This window comes from Carcharhinus amblyrhynchos, unplaced genomic scaffold (genome assembly GCF_965287045.1).
Source record: "Carcharhinus amblyrhynchos unplaced genomic scaffold, sCarAmb.v2.hapA scaffold_62, whole genome shotgun sequence".
NCBI lineage: Eukaryota > Metazoa > Chordata > Chondrichthyes > Carcharhiniformes > Carcharhinidae > Carcharhinus > Carcharhinus amblyrhynchos.
This window is the reverse complement of record NW_027649802.1, coordinates 1124759-1149923: the sequence shown is the minus strand read 5'-3', so window position 1 is coordinate 1149923 and position 25165 is coordinate 1124759. Positions and strand designations below refer to the sequence as shown.

The 25165-nt window shown below is 46.5% G+C and overlaps 1 protein-coding gene across 1 annotated transcript in view; it reads right to left on the bottom strand.

The window, feature by feature from the left end:
• The window catches only part of LOC145337700 (NACHT, LRR and PYD domains-containing protein 3-like), a 75293-nt gene extending 50991 nt beyond the window's left edge, over positions 1 to 24302 (bottom strand). The window contains exons 1-5 of the mRNA XM_080182532.1: positions 24224 to 24302; positions 17662 to 17757; positions 10065 to 10231; positions 1117 to 1288; positions 948 to 1013 (exon numbers count right to left, since the gene is read on the bottom strand). Coding sequence (XP_080038658.1) covers positions 948 to 1013; positions 1117 to 1288; positions 10065 to 10231; positions 17662 to 17757; positions 24224 to 24275 — 553 coding nt within the window. The 5' untranslated portion in view covers positions 24276 to 24302. The remainder of the gene's footprint in view (positions 1 to 947; positions 1014 to 1116; positions 1289 to 10064; positions 10232 to 17661; positions 17758 to 24223) is intronic.
• Positions 24303 to 25165: the final 863 nt, after the last annotated feature.

Sequence of the window (25165 nt, the reverse complement as noted above, 5' to 3'; positions counted from 1 at the left end):
TGCTAGTGACTTTTAAGCAGATTCAAATGCACATTGTAATAATTTATACAGCTCCGCACTGATCTCTGGCACAGAGCTGACGGCACCCCCTCTCGTGTCAGTATATCTTTATCTAGGAAGGAAACCAAATCTATACACAGTACTCCAGGTGTGAACCTACCAGCACCTGGTGCAGCTGCAACATAGCCTCCCTGTTTTTAAACTCCATCCATCTATCAATGAAGGACAAAATTACATTTGAGTTCTTGCACAGTGACACCCAGGTCCCTCTGCACAGCAGCTTGCTGCAATTTTTTACCATTTAAATAATAATCCATTTTACTGTTATTCCTAACAAAATGGGTGACCTCACATTTATCAATATTGTACTCCATTTGCCAGAGCCTCGCCCACTCACTTACACTATCTATATTACATTGTAGACTTTCATCAGCCTCTGCACACTTTTCTCTGCTACTTACCCTAGTGTCATCTGCCAATTTTGACATACAACTCAAAATCATCACTGTAAATCATAAACAATTGCAGTCTCAACCCTGAGGCACACTAGTCATTGATCGCCAACCAGAAAAAAACACCCATTTACCCCCAATCTTTTCTTTCTGTTAGTTAGAACATCCAGACACACAGGAACTCTGTACTGAGATTCACACAGTACCGGGTTTCGACCGGGTGTGTACAAGACTTCAGAATTAATAGCAATTAACAGCTGGATTAAGTGAAAAGATGCATTAGTCACATAATTTTGGGAAAAAAACGAGAGATGATATGAATTGTAATTTGAAACTATGTATGGTTGAGTATTAATGATAAAACCGAATCATGCTCCACCCAATTTCCAGTCTTTAATTTTCACTATGCCAGATTTTCACAATCTCTTAAAAAAGGCTCCAATCATTCAGATTCTCAGAAGTGAAATGGTTTATTATCTCCATTTCCTCTCTTACCTTTCAGGTTACTGGATAATTCAGATAAACCACGTGCGATGTCCATATAATCAAACGAATCAGCACCTGTTTAAATAAATGATCTTCCATGAAAACAGCTCTGTGTAATATTACAGTGATATCGGCAGTGTTTAAATGGGAAATTGAATTCACTGTGATTTTACCGTACCAAGTTCCTGTATTTCTTTCAGTATTTTATCCAGCTTTGGGACTCCGTGACGCATTCTCACAAAGGATTCCCACATCACCCTTCGAGCCCGAGATCCTTTTCCCATCACCAGACTGAGGAGAAGTTTGGAACTGTCCGCCCGGTTTCCCTTATCCACGAGCTCAGTGACTTTCTATGAAGAATAATAATGAAGAATAATGAGACACAGAGTGAAAGATAAACACTGAGAATGAGAAGGAAAGGATCTGCTCAGTGATGGGATTTCCCAGTTGTTTTCAGCTCAGAAATCAGTCACTGGGCCAAGTCCTGATCCATAATAAACACGGACTGAAAATTCTCCTGAAATCTCCTTCCAATCATTAACAATAAACAAATGTGAATCAACTGAACTAGAAATCATGTGATTAGTTGTCTGTCCTTCAGTGTCCAACGCGATGGGACGGCACATTGACACAGTGGTTAGTGCTGCTGCTTCACAGCTCCAGGGACCTGTATTCGATTCCTGGCTTAGCTCACTGTCTGTGTGGAGTTTGCACATTCTCCTCATGTCTGTGTGGGTTTCATAGAACATAGAACATAGAACATTACAGCGCAGAACAGGCCCTTCGGCCCACGATGTTGCGCCGACCAGTTACAAAAACAATGACCCACTAGCCTATACCAATCCCTTTTCGTCCATAAACCTATCCAGAGATCTCTTAAACGCCCCCAAACTAGACGCATCTACAACTGCAGCAGGCAGGGCATTCCAATCCCTCACCACCCGCTGGGTAAAGAACCTACCCCTGACATCCGTCCTGTAGCTACCCCCCCTTAATTTAAAGCCATGCCCCCTCGTGCTAGCTTTCTCCATCCGAGGAAAAAGGCTATCACTATCCACCCTATCTAAACCTCTAATCATCTTATATGTTTCAATAAGATCCCCTCTTAGCCGCCTTCTTTCCAACGAAAACAACCCTAGATCCCTCAGTCTCTCCTCATAGGACCTCCCCACCATACCAGGCAACATCCTAGTAAACCTCCTCTGCACCCTCTCCAACGCCTCCACATCCTTCTTGTAATGCGGGGACCAGAACTGCACACAGTACTCCAAGTGCGGCCGCACTAGAGTAGTGTACAGTTGCAACATTACACTGCGACTCCTAAATTCAATCCCCCTACCAATAAACGCCAAGACACCGTACGCCTTCTTGACAACCTTATCTACTTGATTCCCAACTTTCAGGGATCTATGTACACACACACCTAGATCCCTCTGTTCATCCACACTATTCAAAGTCCTCCCGTTAGCCCTATACTCGACACATCTGTTGCTCCTACCAAAGTGAATTACCTCACACTTCTCTGCATTAAATTCCATCCGCCACCTCTCGGCCCAGCTCTGCAACCTATCTAAGTCTCCCTGCAGACTATGACACCCTTCCTCACAATCTACCACACCTCCAACTTTGGTGTCATCAGCAAATTTACTAATCCACCCAACTATACCCTCATCCAGATCATTAATAAAAATTACAAACAGCAGTGGCCCCAAAACAGATCCCTGAGGCACACCACTCGTAACCGAACTCCATGATGAATATTTACCATCCACCACCACCCTCTGTCTCCTATCTGATAGCCAATTCCTGATCCAACTTCCTAGATTACCCACAATCCCATACATCTGCATTTTCTGCAGTAGCCTACCATGGTGAACCTTATCGAACGCCTTACTAAAATCCATGTATACCACGTCAACTGCCTTACCCCCATCCACCTCTTTGGTCACCTTCTCAAAAAACTCAATAAGGTTAGTAAGGCACGACCTACCCGCTACAAAACCATGCTGACTATTTCTAATCAATTCATTACACTCCAAATAACTATAAATCCTATCCCTAATAATTTTTTCTAAAACCTTGCCCACAACAGAAGTAAGACTCACCGGTCTATAATTCCCGGCAAAGTCTCTGTTCCCCTTCTTAAACAATGGGACAACATTCGCTATCCTCCAATCCTCCGGGACTACACCAGAGACCAATGACGACCTGAAGATCTGAGCCAGAGGCTCTGCAATCACCTCTCTAGCCTCCCAGAGAATCCTAGGGTAGATCCCATCCGGACCAGGGGACTTATCTATTTTCAGCCCCTCAAGAATTTCCAGCACATCCTCTTTATCAACCGTAATACTGTCTATTTTACACCCCTGCAACCCAATGTCCTCCTCAGCTATATTCATGTCCCCCTGCGTGAACACCGAAGAGAAATATTGGTTCAATACTTCTCCAATCTCCTCCGGTTCCACACACAACTTCCCCCTGCTGTCTGTAACTGGCCCTAATCTTGCCCTGACCAACCTTCTGTTCTTGACATACCTATAGAATGCCTTAGGATTCTCCTTAATCCTATCAGCCAAAGTCTTCTCATGTCCTCTTTTAGCCCTTCTCAACTCACTCTTCAACTCCCTCCTAGCCAATCTAAAGCTTTCTAGTGCACTATCTGAGCCCTCCAATCTCATCCGAACATAAGCCTCCTTTTTCTTTTTAACCATCGACTCAACTCCAGATTCCTCCAGATGCTCCGGTTTCCTCCCACAGTCTAAAGATGTGCAGGTTAGCTTGATTGTGTGTCTGTTCTCCTGTAACGGAGACCAGCTAAGGATGTATCAAATGCCCATTATGGCTATCCATTATGATGTCCAGCAGTGGTAGGGAAATTACTGGACAGGAATCTTCAAAACAGGATTTATTCCCACTTGGAAATAAGTGGACGTACTTGTGAAGGGGAGGCCGTGTCTCACTAACTAGATCGAGTTTTTTGAGGAAGTGACGAAGATGATTGATGAGGATAGGGCAGTGGATGTTGTCTCTATGGGCTTCAGTAAGGCCTTTGACAAGGTCCCTCATAGCAGACTGGTGCAGAAGGTGAAGATGCATGGGATCAGAGGTGAGCTGGCAAGGTGGATATTAAACTGGCTCAGTCAAAGACAGAGGATTAGCAGTGGGAGGGTACCTTTCTGAAAGGAGGGCTGTGACAACTGGCGGTAGTCAGAGATCAGTGCTGGGAACTTTGCCATATATATATATAAAAATGATTTGGGGGAAAATGTAACTGGTTTGATTAGTAAGTTTGCTGACGAGACAAAGGTTGATGGATTTGTGGATAGCGATGAGGAACATCAGAGAATACAGCGGGATATAGATCAGTTGGAGACTTGGGCGGAGAGATGGCGGATGGAGTTTAAATTGGACAAGTGTGAGGTAATGCGTTTTTGATGTCTAATACAGAAAGGAAATACACAGTAAATGGCAGAACCCTTCGGAGTATTGATAGGCAAAGGGATCTGAGTGCACAGTTACACAGGTCACTGAAAGTGGCAATGCAGATGGAGAAGGTAATCAAGGCAGCATACGGCACGCTGGCCTTCATCGCCTGGGGCACTGAGTTTAAAAACTGGCAAATCATGTTATAGAACCTTAGTTGGAATATTGTGTTAAATTCTGGTCGCCACACTACCAGAAGGATATGGAGGTTTTGGAGAGGGTTCAGAAAAGATTTACCAGGGTGTTGCCTGGTGTGAAGGACATTAGCTATGAGGAAAGGTTGGAGAAACTTTCTTCTCACTGGAGTGATGATCTGATAGAAGTTTACAAGATTATGAGGAGCATGAACTGAGTGGATCATCAGAAGCTTTTTTCCCCAGGGTGAAGAGTCAGTTACTAGGGGACACAGGTTTACGGTGCGAGGGGCAAGGTTTAAAGGAGATGTACAAGGCAAGTTTTTTAACAGAGGGTGGTGGGTACCTGGAACTCACTGCCGGGGAAGGTAGTGGAAGCAGATACGATAGTGACTTTAAGGGACATCTTGAGAAATACATGAATAGGATGGGAACGGAGGGATATGGTTCCCTGGAACCATAGATGGATTTAGTTAAGTCAGGCAGCATGGTCGGTGCAGGCTCGGAGGGTCGAAAGGCCTGTTCCTGTTTTTGTTCTTCGAGGTTAGCCATTTCCCAGTAATTCTATAATGATGAGGGCAGCCTTTGTTGTGGTGATGTGATTCCCTTGTATATCTCTGACTCTGGAAGAAGGAATAGCAGCATGGTACGGTCAGGTATTGGCCATGGTTTCTTCACTAGGCAGCACACGTTTTACCGATTCCTGTAATTTCACCTTGGCTGTGCCCTTTGGCAGTACTTGTAATCATTTATTGTCTGGCATCCGCAACTCTCTGGCATATGTTCCCCAACACTCTTAGGGTCATCACTGCCTTTCGTTGATGGTCTTTTAAAGTTCCGATCTCACAAAGGGTCCTTTAACACCTGGTTTACACAAGCCCTCTCTATTAAAGACTGTTTACACAATGACACTCTCCCCAGTTGGATGACTTTGCTGCCTGATGCCCCTTGTAGTTCCTGAGCACCTCGTCTGCTTTATTCTCACATTAGGTTATTGGAATTATTTGTTGTGAATCCAGACTGAGTTACACCAACAGCTTCTTTTGGTCTAGTTAGATTATTGATGCTGCAGACCAATCTATATCACCACTATTCATCTCGAGGCAGCAAGATCTCACAAATGTTCTGCTAATTTTCATCATCCAGACAGGAATTGGGTGATAGGTTCCCGACAGGTTTCTCAGCCGTGTTGAAGTGGTAACTCTGGAGTATAACAGAGGGATTCGGGTCATGGAGGTTTTTCCCTCGGTCTACTAGTTCATCAATAGTTTAAGTCAGGAACATGCAGCAAGGTCAAACTTTTTAAATCATACTGAATGTCAGGGCCTCGCACGCTCTCAACAATATTACATTTGTTTTTCATCTCCTTCAATGTTGCTGACATGAAATTAGTAATGCATGCTCTCTGTACACTCTTATCATAGGGCTCAGGTTTCCCAAAAACAAACATATTTCCTTTTCATTACTGAAGCTACTTGACGAATGTAGTCGTCCACAGAGGCGAGTCCTCATCGCCAATGCAGAAAGCCTCCAAATCCACTTCCCCATCACCAGAAACCATTTATTGAAAATCAAAAGGAAGAGCCACAATCACGATTTACAGCAAGTCTGAATCCCAGAACCAGCAGTCCGGCTAAAGCCTCCGCTCAAACAGGAAGTTTGTACTTCAAAAAGCCAGCAGGAGATTTAATGACCATCTCCCATGTCCTTTCTGGCCATCATAACACTCATCTACACAACTCATTGAGCCAGGGTTAGGCCTCTGGTTTGATTATAATGGTGGAGTGATGGATGTGTGATGTTATTATTGAATAGATTGAGGTGATAAGCAATGCTGCACCTGATAATCTAGCACATTTCACAGGGACATAGCATCACACAACACCACACCCACTCCTCAGTTTGAAGAAGGTTCTTCATCTCCAACACAGACAGTACACTGAGTCTTACCAACACTGTCATAAACAAGTGAATCGCCACAAGTTCAGCCTGGATAGTTCAGTCAGTAATCGTGCTGCCAAGACATCCTTGATTGGAGAAATTAAGCTGCTTTGCCTCTTTTTCTAGACCATTTCAGAGGATAATGAGTAGTCAAACACATTTCTGTGTGTCTGGATCCACAAACAGGCCAGCTTGAGTCAGGACAGCAGGTTTCCTCAGCTAAACTCACAGCTAAGATGCCTGAAGATTGAAGGGTGGCAAATGTTGTGCATTTGTTTAAGAAGGGTTGCAGGGAAAGAGCCTGGGAACTACAGGCCGGTGAACCTCACATCTGTAGTGAGTAAGCTGTTGGAAGGTACTTTGAGAGACAGGATCTACATACAGACATTTAGAGACGCAATGACTGATAGAGGACAGGCAGCATGGTTTTGTGAATGGAAAATCATGTCTCTCAAATTTGATTGAGTTTTTTGAAGGGATAACCAAGAAGGTAGATGAGGGAAGTGCAGTTGATGTTGTCTACATGGACTTTAGTAAGGTCTTTGACAAGGTATTGCATGGTAGGTTGCTGCATAAGGTTAAATCTAACGGGATCCACGGTGAGGTATCTAAATGGATCCAAAATTGGCTTGATGACAGAAGACAGAGGGTGGTTGTATTGGGTTGTTTTTCAAACTGGAAGCCTGTGACTAGTGATGTGCCTCAGGGATCAGTGCTGGGTGTACTGTTATGTGTCATTCATATTAATGATTTGGATGAGAATTTAGTCAGCATGGTTAGTAAGTTTGCAGATGACATCAAGATTGGTGGCATGGCAGACAATGAAGACAGTTATCTAGCACTGTGACAGCCAGTGGGCTGACAAATGGCAGATGGAGTTTAATTTAGATAAATGCAAGGTGATGCATTTTGGTAGATTGAACCAGGACAGGACTTAATCAGTTAATGATAGGGCATTGGAGAGAGTTACAGAACGAAGAGATCTAGAGGCACAAGTTCATAGCTCCTTGAAAGTGGACAGAGTGGTCAAGAAGGCATTCGGCATGCTTGGTTTCATTAGTCAGAACATTGAATACAGGAGTTGGGATGTCTTCAAGTTGTACAAGACATTGATAAGGCCACACTTGGAATAACGTATCCAGTTCTAGTCACCCTATTATAGGAAGTATATTATTAAACTAGAAAGAATGCAGAAAATATTTACTAGGACGCTACTTGGACTTGATGGATCGGGTTGTAAGGAGCTGCTGGATAGACTGGGAGTTTTTTTCCTCTGGAGCATAGAAGGCTGAGAGGTGATCTTATAGAGGTCTATAAAATAATGAGGGGCACAGATCAGCGAGATAGTCAACATCATTTCCAAAAGGTAGAGGAGATTAAACTAGAGCGCACAGTTTAAGGTGAGAGGGGAGAGATACAAAGGGGTCCAGAGGATGGTGTGTGTCTGGAACAAGCTTCCAGAGGTAGTAGTAGAGGTGGATACAACTTTGTATTTTAAAAGTCATTGGGACTTACACGAGATGGGTATGGAGGGATATGGGACAAACGGGGCAATTGGAACTAGCTTTGGGGTTAAAAGTGGGGCAGCATGGATAAGCTGGGCCGAAGGGCCTGTTTACATGCTGAAAATCTCTATGACTTTATAAAGGGCCTTTGACGAAAATCGAATATTAATGTCAAAGCATGTTCCATGGTGGTTTAAAGCTCCGATCTCACAAGGCACCTTTAACACTGGTTTACACAAGTACCGAGTGGATTTCTGGATTTTGAGACCAGATCTCCAGTTTGTGTATCCAGCAATATCCCAATAAGCGGCGGGGCGAGTGCAGCCGAGCCCCTGTCCCCGGGGTGAGTGCAGCCGAGCTCCTGTCCCCGGGGGGGGCGAGTGCAGCCGAGCTCCTGTCCCCGGGGTGAGTGCAGCCGAGCTCCTGTCCCCGGGGGGGGCGAGTGCAGCCGAGCTCCTGTCCCCGGGGTGAGTGCAGCCGAGCTCCTGTCCCCGGGGGGGGCGAGTGCAGCCGAGCCCCTGTCCCCGGGGTGAGTGCAGCCGAGCTCCTGTCCCCGGGGGGGGCGAGTGCAGCCGAGCTCCTGTCCCCGGGGTGAGTGCAGCCGAGCTCCTGTCCCCGGGGGGGGCGAGTGCAGCCGAGCTCCTGTCCCCGGGGTGAGTGCAGCCGAGCTCCTGTCCCCGGGGGGAGCGAGTGCAGCCGAGCCCCTGTCCCCGGGGGGGGCGAGTGCAGCCGAGCTCCTGTCCCCGGGGGGGGCGAGTGCAGCCGAGCCCCTGTCCCCGGGCGGGGCGAGTGCAGCCGAGCCCCTGTCCCCGGGGGGGGCGAGTGCAGCCGAGCTCCTGTCCCCGGGGGGGGTGCAGCCGAGCCCCTGTCCCCGGGGGGGGCGAGTGCAGCCGAGCTCCTGTCCCCGGGGTGAGTGCAGCCGAGCTCCTGTCCCCGGGGGGGGCGAGTGCAGCCGAGCTCCTGTCCCCGGGGGGGGTGAGTGCAGCCGAGCTCCTGTCCCCGGGGGGGGCGAGTGCAGCCGAGCTCCTGTCCCCGGGGGGGGGCGAGTGCAGCCGAGCTCCTGTCCCCAGGGGGGGGGCGAGTGCAGCCGAGCTCCTGTCCCCGGGGGGGGTGAGTGCAGCCGAGCTCCTGTCCCCGGGGGGGGGCGAGTGCAGCCGAGCTCCTGTCCCCGGGGGGGGCGAGTGCAGCCGAGCTCCTGTCCCCGGGGGGGGCGAGTGCAGCCGAGCTCCTGTCCCCGGGGGGGGCGAGTGCAGCCGAGCTCCTGTCCCCGGGGGGGGCGAGTGCAGCCGAGCTCCTGTCCCCGGGGGGGGCGAGTGCAGCCGAGCTCCTGTCCCCGGGGGGGGTGAGTGCAGCCGAGCCCCTGTCCCCGGGGGGGGGCGAGTGCAGCCGAGCTCCTGTCCCCGGGGGGGGCGAGTGCAGCCGAGCTCCTGTCCCCGGGCGGGGCGAGTGCAGCCGAGCTCCTGTCCCCGGGGGGGGCGAGTGCAGCCGAGCTCCTGTCCCCGGGGCGAGTGCAGCCGAGCTCCTGTCCCCGGGGGGTGCGAGTGCAGCCGAGCTCCTGTCCCCGGGGGGGGGCGAGTGCAGCCGAGCTCCTGTCCCCGGGGGGGGGCGAGTGCAGCCGAGCTCCTGTCCCCGGGGGGGGCGAGTGCAGCCGAGCTCCTGTCCCCGGGGGGGGCGAGTGCAGCCGAGCTCCTGTCCCCGGGGGGGGCGAGTGCAGCCGAGCTCCTGTCCCCGGGGGGGGGGCGAGTGCAGCCGAGCTCCTGTCCCCGGGGGGGGCGAGCGCAGCCGAGCTCCTGTCCCCGGGGGGGGGCGAGTGCAGCCGAGCTCCTGTCCCCGGGCGGGGCGAGTGCAGCCGAGCTCCTGTCCCCGGGCGGGGTACCTGGGTCTGGTGTAGACTTACAGACAGGAATATTATTTGTCAATAACTCCATTATCAGTGCAGCTTGTGATTCCTTGTATACTCGAAGATTATCTGGACAGAACCTGTTCTTTCACCATCATTTGTCAATATATCCTGAAAGTTTTGCACTGATTGAAATAATTCATTCTGTGTCCCTCCCACTTACCCCATGTTCTTGTCCACTGAAAATCCTCTCGTATGTTAACGATAAGCTGACTCCATCCACTCCTCCTTCCATCGCCTGCTCTAGTCTGTCCCGGTAGAATTTTGTCAATTTGAACAGTTGATATTCATCACAGTTTGTCAGGAACTCAGGGATTGTGGGGTTTGGATCTGTGAACACAAATGGAGAAAATTAAACTTGTCAATGAGTTTCTATCCATGTTGTTACACTTTACAAGAAGCAACTGAAGCCCCCTGTGAACCGTGTTATCAAACACCTTCTGGGAACACAGAAACATTCAGTGAAAGTATATCTGACCTTATCCCTGTAACAAACTTAGCCCCAAATCCATGAAGATCCATTGTTAAAAGAGGCTATCAATTCCAAATATAAAACCAACATTTTTGTTTAATTATTCACTGGATGTGGGAGTTGCTGGTAAGGTTTGAATTTGTTTTCTTTCCTGAACTGCCATTGGAGGGAAACTTGCAGTTAGTGGCCTTCCCATATATCTGCTGCCCTTGTCGCTCAAGGGTGACAGAGATCATGGATTGGGAAATGTTGAAGGAGCTTTGGTGAGTTGCTGCAGTTCCTCCTGTGAATGATACATATTACTGTCACTGTGCATATATTGGATATATTGCACTGGAAAGGAATGGTTCGATCAAGCAGACACAGCACGGATTCATGAAGGGGAAGTCGTGTTTGGCGAATTTACTGGATTTTTTTATGAAGATGTGACTAGTGCTGTAGACAGAGGGGAACAGGTGGATGTGGTGTTTTTAGATTTCCAGAAGACATTTGATAAGGTGCCTCACAAAAGGTTGCTGCAGAAGATTAAGGTGCACGGAGTTGGGGGTAAGGTGTTAGCATGGATTGAGGATTCGTTGTCTAATAGGAAGCAGAGAATTGGAATAAATGGGTGCTTTTTCTGATTGGCAGTTGGTGACTAGTGGAGTGCCGCAGGGATCGGTGCTGGGACCTCAGCTACTTACCATGTACACAGACAATCTGGAGGAGGGGACTGAGTGTCGGGTAATAAAGTTTGCTGAAGACACAAAGATGAGCGGAAAAGCAAATTGTGTGGAGGACACAGAGTCTGCAGAGAGATTTGGATAGGCTAAGTGAGTGGGCGAGGGCCTGGCAGATGGAGTATAATGTTGCCAAGTGTGAGGTTATCCACTTTGGAAGAAATAGTATTAAAATGGATTATTATTTAAATGGTGAAAAATTACAACATGTTACTGTGCAGAGGGACCTGGGGGTTTGTGCATGAATCGTAAAAACCCAGTCTGCAGGTGCAGCAGGTGATCAAGAAGGCGAATGGGATGTTGGCCTTTATAGCGAGGGGGGTAGAATATAAAAGCAGGGAGGTCTTGCTGCAACTGTACAGGGTACTAGTGAAGCCGCAGCTGGAGTACTGTATGCAGTTTTGGTCCCTTTATTTGCAAAAGGATATTTTGGCCTTGGAGGGAGTACAGAGAAGGTTCACCAGGTTGATACCGGAAATGAGGGGTTCGCTTCTGAGGAGAGATAGAGTAGATTGGGCCTGTACTCGTTGGAGTTTAGAAGGCTGAGGAGTGATCTATAGAGACATATAAGAATATAAAGGGGCTAGATAGGATAGAGGTAGAGAGATACTTTCCACTTAAAAAGGAAACCGGAACAAGAGGGCACAGCCTCAAAATAAGGAAGGGGGGGGGGGTGTTCAGTTTAGAACAGAGTTGAGGAGGAACTTTTTCTCTCAAAGGGTAGTGAATCTCTGGAATTCTCTGCCCATTGAAGTGGTGGAGGCTACCTCATTGAATATGTTTAAGTCACGGGTAGATAGGTTTCTGATAGACAAGGGTCTTAAGGGTTATGGGGAGAAAGCAGGAATGTGGAACTGATCCACTTCAGATCAGCCATGATCTTATTGAATGGCGGGGCAGGCTCGAGGGGCTAGATGGCCTACTCCTGCTCCTATTTCTTATGTTCTTATGCATTGGTGGCTAAGGGAGTGAGGTGCTGTTCAATTGAGCTATCTGTCCCTATACAACAGGAACAAGGCTGTATCCAGGCATGGACAGATAAGTGGCAGGTAACACTAACACCAGACAACTGCCACACAACGAGCACTGCCAACAGAGAATCTAATCATCTCCCCATGGCATTCAACAGAATTACCATCACTGAATCTTCCACTGACCATATTCCCTGGGTTACCATTGAGACAAAACTGAACTTGACAAACAATATAAATTCTGTGGCTATAAGGGCAGGTAAGAGGCTGGGAATTCTACAGCAGATATTTCTCATTTCCCGATTTCCCCAAAGCCCGTTCACTGTTTAAAATGCACAATCAGTAAAGTGATGGAATATTCATCTCTTGCCCAGAAGAAACCAGCTCCATTCACATGCAATAAACTCAACATTATTAACGACAAAACAACATGCTTGATTGGCAAACTATTGCAACTTCCAAGCCCATGACCTTTACCCCCAGCAGGGTGGCATATGTATGGGAACATGACCACATGAAAGTTCCTGACTTGGACTGATATCCCACTTCTTTCAAAATCCCGGACTCCCTTAGACTGTGGGTCTACCTGCACCACATGGACTGCAAAGGTTCAAGTCAGCAGCAGCTCATCACCACCTTTCAAGGGAAGATAAGATGGGTAATAAATACTGGCTTCACCAACAAGGCTCAAACCTCTATAATGAATCTGAGAAAAATGCCTCACCGACTTTGTTTCAAACACTGGAATGAACCTTATCTCTGATTCATCATTAGATTCCTGGAAATGTCTGGCATGTTATTCCCTAATTCACTGTAAATTCTGATGCAAATTTGGCATTTGACATATCCCCATTTCCATATTTTTACCGACAATATCACTATTATCAGTTTTCACAGGGTCTACATTATTACTGACCACCGTCTGTTCCCAAACGTAACCAAAAAAATAACTGTTGATTTAATACCACTGCAAGTTTCATTTCACACTCTCGAAATATGTTTGTTTCACTCATTGCTGTTCTTTCCAGGTAACAGTATCTATATTAATTTTGTATTGTGTAAAAGGGGTGTAAGGAATACATAACTACACCAGAGTAAGACGGTGACCGAGAGCAGCAAATTAGCTTCAAGTGGGACTTCAGTGCATGGGAGAGAGGTGTGGTATACATAGGAATTATTCTAAGTTAATTAAATGAGCAATCAATTTAAGTAAATAACATAAGTAGCAAAGGCACCACTGGTGCTACGTTGCAGCTGTGGAAATGTGGGAGCTTTTGGATTACAAGGCGATTTGCTGATGTATTTGTCAGGAAAAGTATAAGCAGCTGGAGGAAATTTGTATCAGGATTACTGATCTGGAAGCTGAACTGAAGACACTGTGTAATATCAGGCAGGGAGAGAAATAGCCGGACACTTTGTTCCAAAAGAATTTAGTGAGGGGGAATGACACTGTTCACTGCAGTAAACAGCAAGAGTGTAAAAAATGTTGCCTGACAAGAACCAGGTTGAGGCTGAAGAATGGGTCTAAGACTTGTGTTCTCCACTGAAATAAACAGGTAGCAGGTAAAAATGGTGAAAGTTGATAGTAGGAGTTTTTACAAGTATTCAAACAGGAAAAGAGTCAGTACAGTTGGTGCTGGCCCTGTGGAGAGTGACAATGGGGACAGACTAGCAGATAATAATGAACTAGCGGATGAAGTGAACACAATTTGTTGCTATCTACACTCTAGAGGATACAGAAACATTCAGTAATATCTGTAGGACAGCGATTAGGAAAGAAATTTGATGAAATTGCAATCACGAGAAGGATGGTACTGAGCAAACTGCTCGAGCTGAGGCTGACAGATCTCCAGATTGAGATGGCATTCATCGTGGGATCACAAAGAGATGGGTAATGAGGTACTGGATACATTGGTGTTAATTTTCAAAAATTCCCTAGTTTGTGAAACGGTTCCATCAGGCTGAAAACCTGATAAATTTAACCTGTGTATTCAATGAGGGATGGAGGTTAAAAAAATATACTCTAGGCCAGTTACTTTGAGTTCTGTCACAGATAAAGCACTCAAATCGATCATTAAGAAGATTGTACCTGGACACAGAGAAACTCAAGGAAATCTGGGAGAGTCAGCATGGAAAGGGAAATCGTGCTTAATTAATTCATTGGTGTTCTTTGAAAGTAGCCACACCCCCACTTCCTGCCTTCAAACAAACCACTGTCCTCAGCAAACTACCCAGCCTTCAGGGGAACAGTGACCACAATACCACACAACCCTGCCACAGCAACCTCTGCAAGACATGCCGGATCACTGACACGGATACCATCATCACACGTGAGAATACCATCCACCAGATACACGGTACATACTCCTGTAACTCGGCCAACATTGTCTACCTGATACGCTGTAGGAAAGGATGTCCCGAGGCATGGTACACTGGGGAGACCATGCAGACGCTACAATAAAGGATGAATAAACATCTCTCAACAATCACCAGGCGAGACTGTTCTCTTCCTGTTGGTGAACACTTCAGCAGTCACGGGCATTCAGTCTCTGATCTTCGGATAAGTGTTCTCCAAGGCGGCCTTCATGACACACAACAACGCAGAGTCACTGGGCAGAGACTGATAGCCAAGTTCCACACACGAGAATGGCCTCAACCAGGATACTGGGTCCATGTCGCACTCTCTGTAACCCCATGACTTGCCTGGACTTGCAAAATCTCACTAACTGTCCTGGCTGGAGACAATACATTTCTCTTTAATCCGTGCTTAACCCTCTCTCCACTCACACTGTCTGTACCTTTGAGACTTGACTGCCTGTGGAGACTCACATTCCAGCCATTATTTTGTAAATTGAGTTTGTGTCTTTAGATGCCCTGTTTGTGAACTGAAATCCCAGTTGCCTGATGAAGGAGCGGTGCTCTGAAAGTTAGTGGATTTTGCTACCAAATAAATCTGTTGGACTTTAACCTGGTGTTGTGAGACTTCTTACTGTTCTATGAAGGATAAAGAGGAGTCTGTAGACATGCTGCACGTGGATTCCAGGGGCAAGTTTTGTGGAAAATGAAAGATCACAGTGCAGGGATTAACATAATAGTATTGATTGAAGATTGGCTGGCTGGTAGAAAACAGTATTTATGAATGGGTGCTTTATCTGATTGGCAGGCTGGGACAAGTGGAATGCTGCAAGCATCTATGCTGTGACATCAACTTGTTTTTTTTTAATGAATGAAATAGTTGAGAGAAGCAATGGCACCAAGGTTAAATTTACAGATGATACAAACATCGGTAGAAAAAGTTATTGTGAAGGGGATACAAGGAGGTTGTGCATGGGTGAGTAAAACTGACAGATGGACTATGTGAGAGAATGTGAATCTGTTTGCTTTGGCAGGGAGAACAAAATAAGCAGAATTACAAAACAGGAGAATGGCTGCAGAATCCTGATGCATTTGGATTTGGGTGTTCTAGTGCATGAGTCAGAAAATAATAATTTGCATGTACGGCAAATAATTTAGAAGGTTAATAGAATATCGTCCTTTATTTTGAGGGGATTTGAAGATAAAAGGATATTATGCTTCAGTTTTACAGGGAATTGGGGAGACCACATCTCAAACGGCTGATGAAAAGCAGATGGAGTTTAATTTAGATAAATGCGAGTTGATGTGTTTTGATAGACTGAACTAGGGCAGGACTTACTCAGTTAATGGTAGGGCGTTGGGGAGAGTTACAGAACAAAGAGATCTTGGGGAACAGGCTCACAGCTCCTCAGAAGTGAAGTCACAGAGTGATGAAGAAGGCATTCCACATGTTTGGTTTCATTGGTCAGAACACTGAATACAGGAGTTGGGACGTCTTGTCGAAGTTGTACAAGACATTGTTGAGGCCACACTTGGAATACTGTGTACAGTTCTGGTCACTCTATTCTAGAAATGATAGTGTTAAACAAGAAAGGGTGCAGAAAAGATTTACTAGGATGCTCCTGGGACTTGATGGTTTGAGTTATAAGGAGAGGCTAGATAAGCTGGGACATTTTCCCCTGGAGCGTAGGAGGCTGAGGGGACATATTATACAGAGTGTAAATTAATGAGAGGTATAGGTAAGGTAGACAGTCAACAACTTTTCCCAAATGTAGGGGGTGGGGGAGTCTAAAACTAGAGGCCATAGGCTTAGGGTGAGAGGGGAGAGATACAAAACAGACCAGAGGGACAATTTCTTTCCACAGGGGGTGGTGAGTGTCTGGAACAAGCTGCCAGAGGTGTTAATAGAGTCAGATACAATGTTTTCTTTTAAAAAGCATTTAGAAGTTACATGGGTAAGATGGGTATGGAGGGATATGGGCTAAACAGACAATTGGGACCAGCTTACTGGTTTTAAAAAAAGGCTGGCATGGAGAAGCTGGGCCGAAGGGCCTGTTTCCCTGCTGTAAACCTCTGACTAAATGACTTGATGAATATTGTGCCTAGTTAACGAGCTCATTATTTAACAATTCGTGCATTAGATGCTATTGAAAGGAAGTTAACTGGATTAATATCCAGAAGAAGCGGGTTATCTTATGAGGAAACACGAGACAGACTGGGCTTGTTTCCTTCAGAGTCCAGAAAAGTGAGCAGTGACTTGACTGAAGCCTCTAAAATCCAGCATTGACACTGAGGACATGGAAAGGATGTTTCCCCTTGTGGGTACGTCCAGGACACTATTTAAAACAAAGTTGTCTTTTTAGGTCAGAGATGATGAGTTTTTTTTCTTTCAGAGGCTGTTGATTTTGAAACACAAACAGATCAGTGATGATCCCATTGAACAGCAGAAGTGATGAAGGGGCCGAATGGCCTCCTTCTGCTCCTATTTCAGATGTTTGTATGAATTGTTTGTTCTCCCTTTTCCACTTATCTTTCCATTGTCCTTGATGGTTCATGGTACAGACGCTGGGGCCCTTCCTTCTGAAACCGAGAATGAGAAACCCCACTCCTGTTCCAGCCTTGCAGTTTCACATTGACCCAGCCTCTTATTTCCCTCCTGACCTGACCCAGCACAGAATAATCCCGATATCACTAACTCATGCTTTGTTTTTCATTCCAGTGCTTCAGTTTTAACAGCTCCTCTATGAACATCTTTCCATCTGTGTCACTACTTCAAAACATGGATCTTTTTGGTCTTTCCTCCTTCTCAAAGACGATCCCACCAGTTCCAGGATATTCTTCCCTCTGGTACGAGGGGGTAACTTACCATGTGTGATGTGCCAGGGCGGTAGAAGAATCTGTCTATTCCCCTGACAACAGAATCTCCAGCCACTATCACTCCTATTTCTGTGGCCCACGTCTCTCACTGTTACTCAGGAACACTCTGCTCGAGTCACCCTTTGTCAACCTTACAATGCCCAAATTTGAATTTGAACTCAGCTGTTTGACAACAATTTGAAAACTGCCTCCGGGGACACACAGAGGAGATTCACAAATCACACCCGGCCCCTGGGCTGAACTTTGGATAAACCCGCTCTAGATGGTGCCTCACTCCCAATTTCTACTCAGTCCCTGTCCTGTTCCCTCTTCCTGTGAGAGCAGCAGACAAGACAGAAATTATATCTGTATTTTTTGTGATCCTACCTGTGTCCAATCTCATTCTTTTTGGAGATGTTGAACATTCTCCCCTGTTTGAACCTTCAGCCATGATATTGACAGACGTTCCCTGATTCTGAGACTCTGTAATAAGGATAATATCAGGGTCAGGGTCAGGTGTAAATATGAATATAAGAACATAAGAACATAAGAAATAGGAGCAGGAGTCGGGCCATCTAGCCCTTCGAGCCTGCCCCGCCATTCAATAAGATCATGGCTGATCTGTCGTGGCTCAGTTCCACTTTCCCGCTTTCTCCCCATAACCCTTAATCCCCTCTCTTATCAAAAACCCATCAACCCGCGTCTTAAAAATATTTCGCGAGGCAGCCTCCACCACTTCAACGGGCAGAGAATTCCAGAGATTCACCACCCTTTGAGTGAAGAAGTTCCTCCTCAACTCCGTTCTAAACTGCCCCCCCTTATCTTGAGGCTGTGCCCCCTAGTCCTACTGTCCTTTCTGAGCGGGAAGAGCCTCTCCACCTCTATCCTATCCATCCCATTCATCATCTTATACGTCTCAATGAGATCTCCCCTCAGTATTCTAAACTCTAACGAGTACAAGCCTAGTTTATTCAGCCTCTCCTCATAGTTCAACCCCCTCAACTCCGGTATCAGCCTAGTAAACCTCCTCTGCACTCCCTCCAAGGCCAAAATATCCTTGCGTAAGTGCGGCGACCAGAACTGCACACAGTACTCCAGCTGCGGCCTCACCAATGCCCTATACAGCTGCAGCAAGACCTCCCTACTTTTCTATTCGATCCCCCTCGCGATGAAGGCCAGCATCCCATTCGCCTTCCTGACCACCTGCTGCACCTGCAAGCTGGGTTTTTGCGACTCATGCACAAGGACCCCGAGGTCCCTCTGCATCGCCTGCTGCAGTTTTTTGCCATGTAAGTAATAGTCCTTCCTACCATTATTCCTACCAAAGTGCACAACCTCACATTTGCCAACATTAAATTCCATTTGCCATTTCCTGGCCCATTCGCCCAGCCTATCTAGATCCTTCTGCAGACTCTTCCCACCCTCCACACAATTTGCCGTTCCCCCGATCTTGGTGTCATCAGCAAACTTCGACATCATACACTCGGTTCCCTCCACCAGATCATCTATATAAATGGTAAATAGCTGAGGCCCCAGCACCGACCCCTGGGGCACTCCACTAGTCACCAACCGCCAATCCGAATAGCACCCATTGACCCCCACTCTCTGCCTCCTATTTGACAGCCAATCCTCTATCCACGCTAACACCCTACCCCCAACTCCATGCCCCCTGACCTTCTGCAATAACCTCTTCTGAGATACCTTGTCAAACGCCTTCTGAAAATCAAGAAAGACCACATCCACCAGCTCTCCTCTATCCACTGCCCTAGACACATCCTCATAGAACTCAAATAATTTCGTCAGACACGACTTCCCCTTAACGAAACTGTGCTGCGTCTGCTCTATCAAACAATTCTTCTCAAGATGCCTCGCTATTTCCTCCTTGATGACGGATTCTAACATTTTACCTACAACAGACGTTAAACTAACCGGCCTATAATTCCCCGCCTTTTGCCTGCCACCCTTCTTAAACAACGGCGTTAACATTAGCCGTTTTCCAATCTTCCGGCACTTCCCTGGAATCCAGCGACGTCTGGAAAATAACCATCAAGACATCCACTATCACCTCCGCCATGTCTTTCAGAATCCTTGGATGCATTCCATCCGGTCCTGGGGACTTGTCCACATGATGTGGGTATGCCGGCGTTGGACTGGCGTAAACACAGTAAAAAGTCTGACAACACCAGGTTTTAGTCCAACCTATTTATTTGATAATATACTCACTAGCTTTCGGGGTTACCCCCTTCATCAGGTGAATGGAGAGTTCTGGCCTCAGACAGAGCATATAAAGCACAGACAGTTTAGAGATTACTGATTAAAATGCGAATCCTTACACCTAACCTGCTGTTCAAGACCTGAAGTGGCTGATAATGTGAGTGGAAGGAGCACTGATCACAGTTTAAAGGGATGTGTATTGTCTCCAGACAGTACAGTAAGTGAGGTTTTGCAAACCCAGGCAAGTCACGGGGGTTACAGATAGTGCGACATGAACCCAAGATCCCTGTTGAGACCGTCCTCATGTGTGCGGAACTTGGCTATCAGTCTCTGCTCAGCGACTCTGCGCTGTCGTGTGTGGTGAAGGCCGCCTTGGAGAATGCTTACCCGAAGGTCAGAGGCTGAATGCCCGTGACCACTGAAGTGTTCGCCAACAGGAAGGGAACAGTCTTGCCTGGTGACTGTCGAGCGATGTTCATTCATCCGTTGTCGTAGCGTCTGCATGGTCTCCCCAATGTACCATGCTTCGGGACATCCTTTCTTGCAACGTATCAGGTAGACAATGTTGGCCGAGTTGCAAGAGTATTTACCATGTACCTGGTGGACGGTATTCTCACGTGTGATGATGGTATCCATGTCGATGATCCAGCATGTCTTGCAGAGGTTGCTGTGGCAAGGTTGTGTGGTATTGTGGTCACTGTTCTCCTGAAGGCTGGGTAGTTTGCTGCGAACAATGGTCTGTTTGAGGTTGCGTGGTTGTCTGAAAGCAAGAAGTGGGGGTGTGGGGATAGCCCTGGCGAGATGTTCGTCTTCATCAATGATATGTTGAAGACTCCGGAGAAGATGTCGTAGCTTCTCCGCTCCGGGGAAGTACTGGACGACAAAGGGTACTCTGTCCACTGTGTCCTGTGTTTGCCTTCTGAGGAGATCGGTGCGGTTTTTCGCTGTGGCGCATCGGAACTGCCGATCTATGAGTCGAGCACCATATCCTGTTCTTACGAGGGCATCTTTCAGGGTCTGGAGGTGTCTGTCATGATCCTCCTCATCTGAGCAAATCCTGTGTATACGGAGGGCTTGTCCATAGGGAATGGCTTCTTTAACATGTTTAGGGTGGAAACTGGAGAAGTGGAGCATTGTGAGATTGTCTGTGGGCTTGCGGTACAGTGAGGTGCTGAGGTGACCGTCCTTAATGGAGATGCGTGTGTCCAAGAAAGATACGTTGCAAGAAAGGATGTCCCGAAGCATGGTACATTGGGGAGACCATGCAGACGCTACGACAACGGATGAATGAACATCGCTCGACAGTCACCAGGCAAGACTGTTCCCTTCCTGTTGGTGAACACTTCAGTGGTCACGGGCATTCAGCCTCTGACCTTCGGGTAAGCATTCTCCAAGGCGGCCTTCACGACACACGACAGCGCAGAGTCGCTGAACAGAGACTGATAGCCAAGTTCTGCACACATGAGGACGGTCTCAACAGGGATCTTGGGTTCATGTCGCACTATCTGTAACCCCCGTGACTTGCCTGGGTTTGCAAAACCTCACTTACTGTACTGTCTGGAGACAATACACATCTCTTTAAACTGTGATCAGTGCTCCTTCCACTCACATTATCAGCCACTTCAGGTCTTGAACAGCAGGTTAGGTGTAAGGATTCGCATTCTAATCAGTAATCTCTAAACTGTCTGTGCTTTATATGCTCTGTCTGAGGCCAGAACTCTCCATTCACCTGACGAAGGGGGTAACCCCGAAAGCTAGTGAGTATATTATCAAATAAATAGGTTGGACTGAAACCTGGTGTTGTCAGACTTTTTACTGACTTGTCCACAATCAGTCCCTCCAGTCTGTCGAACACAGCCTCTCTAGTAACAATAATGCCATTCAGGCTCTCCACTCCTACCATCTTTCCATCGCTAACACCCGGCAAATTATTCACGTCCTCCTCCGTGAAGACCGAAACAAAAAGGTTATTCAAGACCTCAGCCATTTCCCCATCCCCTACCACTAGGTCCCCCCTCTCATCCTCTAGGGGTCCAACGTTCACCTTAGCCAGCCTCTTCCTTTTTATATATTTATAAAAACTCTTACTATCCTTTTTTATATTAAGCGCTAGCCCAAAAGCAGAGCATTAAGATCTTCACTGTGATGTAAGATATATTTCAGAATATTACAATTACACATGTTACCGCGATATTAGTGGCAGCTGTTTCACAAAATACCAGTCACCCTCATCAGGTCCCTCGGTAACCTGGCAGCAGGTTCAACACGCAAACTGCTGGTATTCAGCTCCATGTTCTCACCGCTCTGAAACTCTGTTTGCGAAATCCATACCAACTCACACCATGTCTCAGTTAATTCACCTGTGTTCACCAACCCACACTGTCTCACAGTGTGAGAACAGTTCAATTTTAAACAGCTTTTCAATCTCTCCATGGCCCCTCTCTTCCTATTCACGTCGCAAACAGCAGCCCCAGAAACCAGCGACATCTCTTCCTTGCCCAATCTGACAAGTTGTATATCTTTAAGATAATTTGTCCACAATTCAGGCCAACTCCTGAGCTCTGGAATTCCCTCCCGAAGGCACTCGGCTGCTTTACTTTTTCCTTTTCTCAGATTCACCTTAAAGATTAACAATCTGACTAAAATTAGTCACCTGCCCAGCTATTCCTTCGAATATATATATATATGTACACACTACATATTTGTTTTCCCACTGAATTTTTCTCTTGCTGAGTGTCTGGGAATGTTAAAGATGCTTTACAAATGCTCCATATTCTCCACTGGTGTGGATGTGTCAGTGTCTGTGTCCCTATACCTGTACCCCCTAATCAAACTCAGCTGATATCCTCTCCTTTCTCCAACATGGAAACGGAAAAGTGATTCAGACATTTAATTCCTTCAATTGAGAACTCAAAGTTATTCAACAGCAATAATTTACAACCAAGGTTTAAAACCAACAATGTAAAATGCAGCTACCCATTTCATTCTTAATCTCATACAACTACTCAGATTTCCAGTGTGTCTGATTGTGAAAAAAATCCCAAAGCACAAATTCATTCACCTTTATGGGTCTCTTCAATTTAACACTAAATTTACAATATCATTCCAGCGAGGCTCTGGTCATCTGAACGGATCCGGATTTATTCCTCATCATCCCCAATGACCCGTCCTCGCACACCGAGTCAGCATCAGTTATGGGGTGAAGCCACAGTGACTTTCAATGCATGGAAATGGCTGCAATGTAAAAGATATCCAGAAGACCAATGGTGGTGAGGAGGCGGCACTGCATCAACGAAAGGAAGAGGCAGCAAGGAGAAAGGTGAAAGCAATGGAATGTGTCAGGTGTTGAGGGACACACTATGTGAATCATTGCAAATGTTTTGATGCTGTTTGTCATCACTGCAAAAAAAAGTGGGCATTTATCGAAGAACTGCAAAGATGCTAAGAGCAAGTCGAAGGTGGAGCAAAGGAATTCAAACTTGAAAAAAAGCATCAGTCAGCTGCACGTCACCTGGAAAGCTCAAAGAAGATACAGGAGCAAAGGATTCCATATAATTCCAAAAGACTTTGGATAGTAATAGATAAGGACAAGAGTGACCCTTGGTTCAACTGGACAAGGGCCAAATACATCCAAATTAGACAGGAACAGGGGAATGTGGATTGGGAGCGGCTCTTTGAAGACAAATCCACCTCTCTCATGTGGGAAGCTTTTAAAGGCCAATTGATTGAACTGCAGGGCGTGCCTGAACCGGAAAAATGAAGGAAAGAAATGCCAGAATTCAGAAACTATGGATGACCAGGAAAATTGTAAGCTTAGCCAAAAAGAAAACATACAATAGGTCTCAGCAACTAAAAAACTGACAAAGCCCCTGAGGAGTAGAGAGAAAATAGGAAGGGACTTTAACACCAAATTAGGAGGGCTAAAATGGGCCATAAAACATTTTCAGCAAACAGGGAGAAGGAGAATCCCGGGTCTTTTATGTATGTATTCAGAGCAAGAAGGTAGCCCAAGAAAGAATACCTCCCCCTTCCCCCTCCTCCGCTCCCACCCCTCCCCCTCCTCCCCTACCCCTTCCCTCCTCTCCCTTCACCTCCTCCCTGCCCTTCCCCTTCTACTCCTGCTCCTTCCCTTCTCCCCCTCTCTCCTCACTCCTTCTCTTCACCCCCTCTCCTCAGCCCCCTCCTCCCCCCGCCCACCCCTCCCCCACCATCCACCCTCCCCCACCCCCACCATCATCCACACTTGCCCCTGCTCCACCCTCTCCCCACTCCACCCTCCCTCTCAACCCCTCCCCCAACCCACTCTCCCCCCCTCCCCCCTTCCCCCCATTCCCCTATTCCTCCTTCCCCTCCCTCCCTTCCCCACTACCCCTCCCCCTCATGGCTACATGCCACAGGGTGTCTGTGAGAAGTGAAGCTTGAATCTATGTAGTGATCCAGGACAGAGGAATACGAATAAAGAGAGGCTGAAATCCTGGCTGTGTATCCTTGGTGAAGATATTCAATAGAAGATTCCAAAGCGTTTTCTTCATCAGCAAAGATTGGAATCACTCATACAGAACTCATGAGCCCCCTCTATCTGTGACTAGGATGAACTGATAGATGGTCACTCAATCCCTCTTCCTGCTCAGCCCCTGTTCTCCTTTTCACTCCCCATTTGAACTGTAAATTCTTGCTCAAAATCTGGAACTCTGTCCTGTGAGAAATTACTATTTGAATTATTTTCTGAACCTACCCACATCCATTTTCACTCTTGTTGAAGGTGTTGGATCTGATCCTTCAGCCATGGTGGTGTTAGACAATTCCAAATTCTGATTGTCTGTAAAAAATACAATTTTCCATGTAAAATTACACCAAGAAACTCCTCATAACAGCCATACATTTTACACACGATATTTCAGGGAGTTTATTTGCGACGCAGGGTCACTGATAATTCTGTTCAATTCTCAAAATAAAAAGAGAAGGTGCTGGAAAATCCCAGCAGGTCTGGCAACATCTGAGGAAAAAATAAACAGAGTAAACACATTGAGTCCAAGATGATTCTTGGTTTGAACCTTAATGTTATCTCTTTCTTTCTCCCTGATGCTGCCACAGCTACTGAGTTATTCCAGCATTTTCTGTTTTTTTTTCCCCCGATCCCAGTATCCGGTGTGTTTTGTTTTTACTCAGCCTGTGTCTCCTGATTTGAAACACGTCTAGCCAAGCCCAGACAATCTGCAAATGCTCTCTCTCCTTTGGCCTTGATTTTCTTTCAGCAGAATCACAGGTAGAGACCGCTGACATTCCCTGTCAGTCCTCAATAACCAGTTATTAATAATTATAATTTAAATTATGTTCAGTTCCAGACAAGATGCTGAGTTGTTTCAGCTCAATCTAGGCAGTTCCCAATACCAGCTATCTATAGGACAATTCCAGTACTCAGGAGCTCCCTCACCTGTGACACTGATGTCCCTCCAGATGGTCACTCAGCTCCCTCTTTCTACCCAGCCATTAGAAATACTTACCTCACAAAATGCAGCATCTTTCCTGGAAACAAGCATATTTTTACTTTGTTATTAATAACAGGTTTCAGTTTCCTAAGGACCTCTTTGTCTGGTAAACTAACAGTCCGGGTTCAATTCCCTCTCTATGAAATCTATCCATTGTGTTACCTGGAGAAGGGCTGGGTGATTATTAC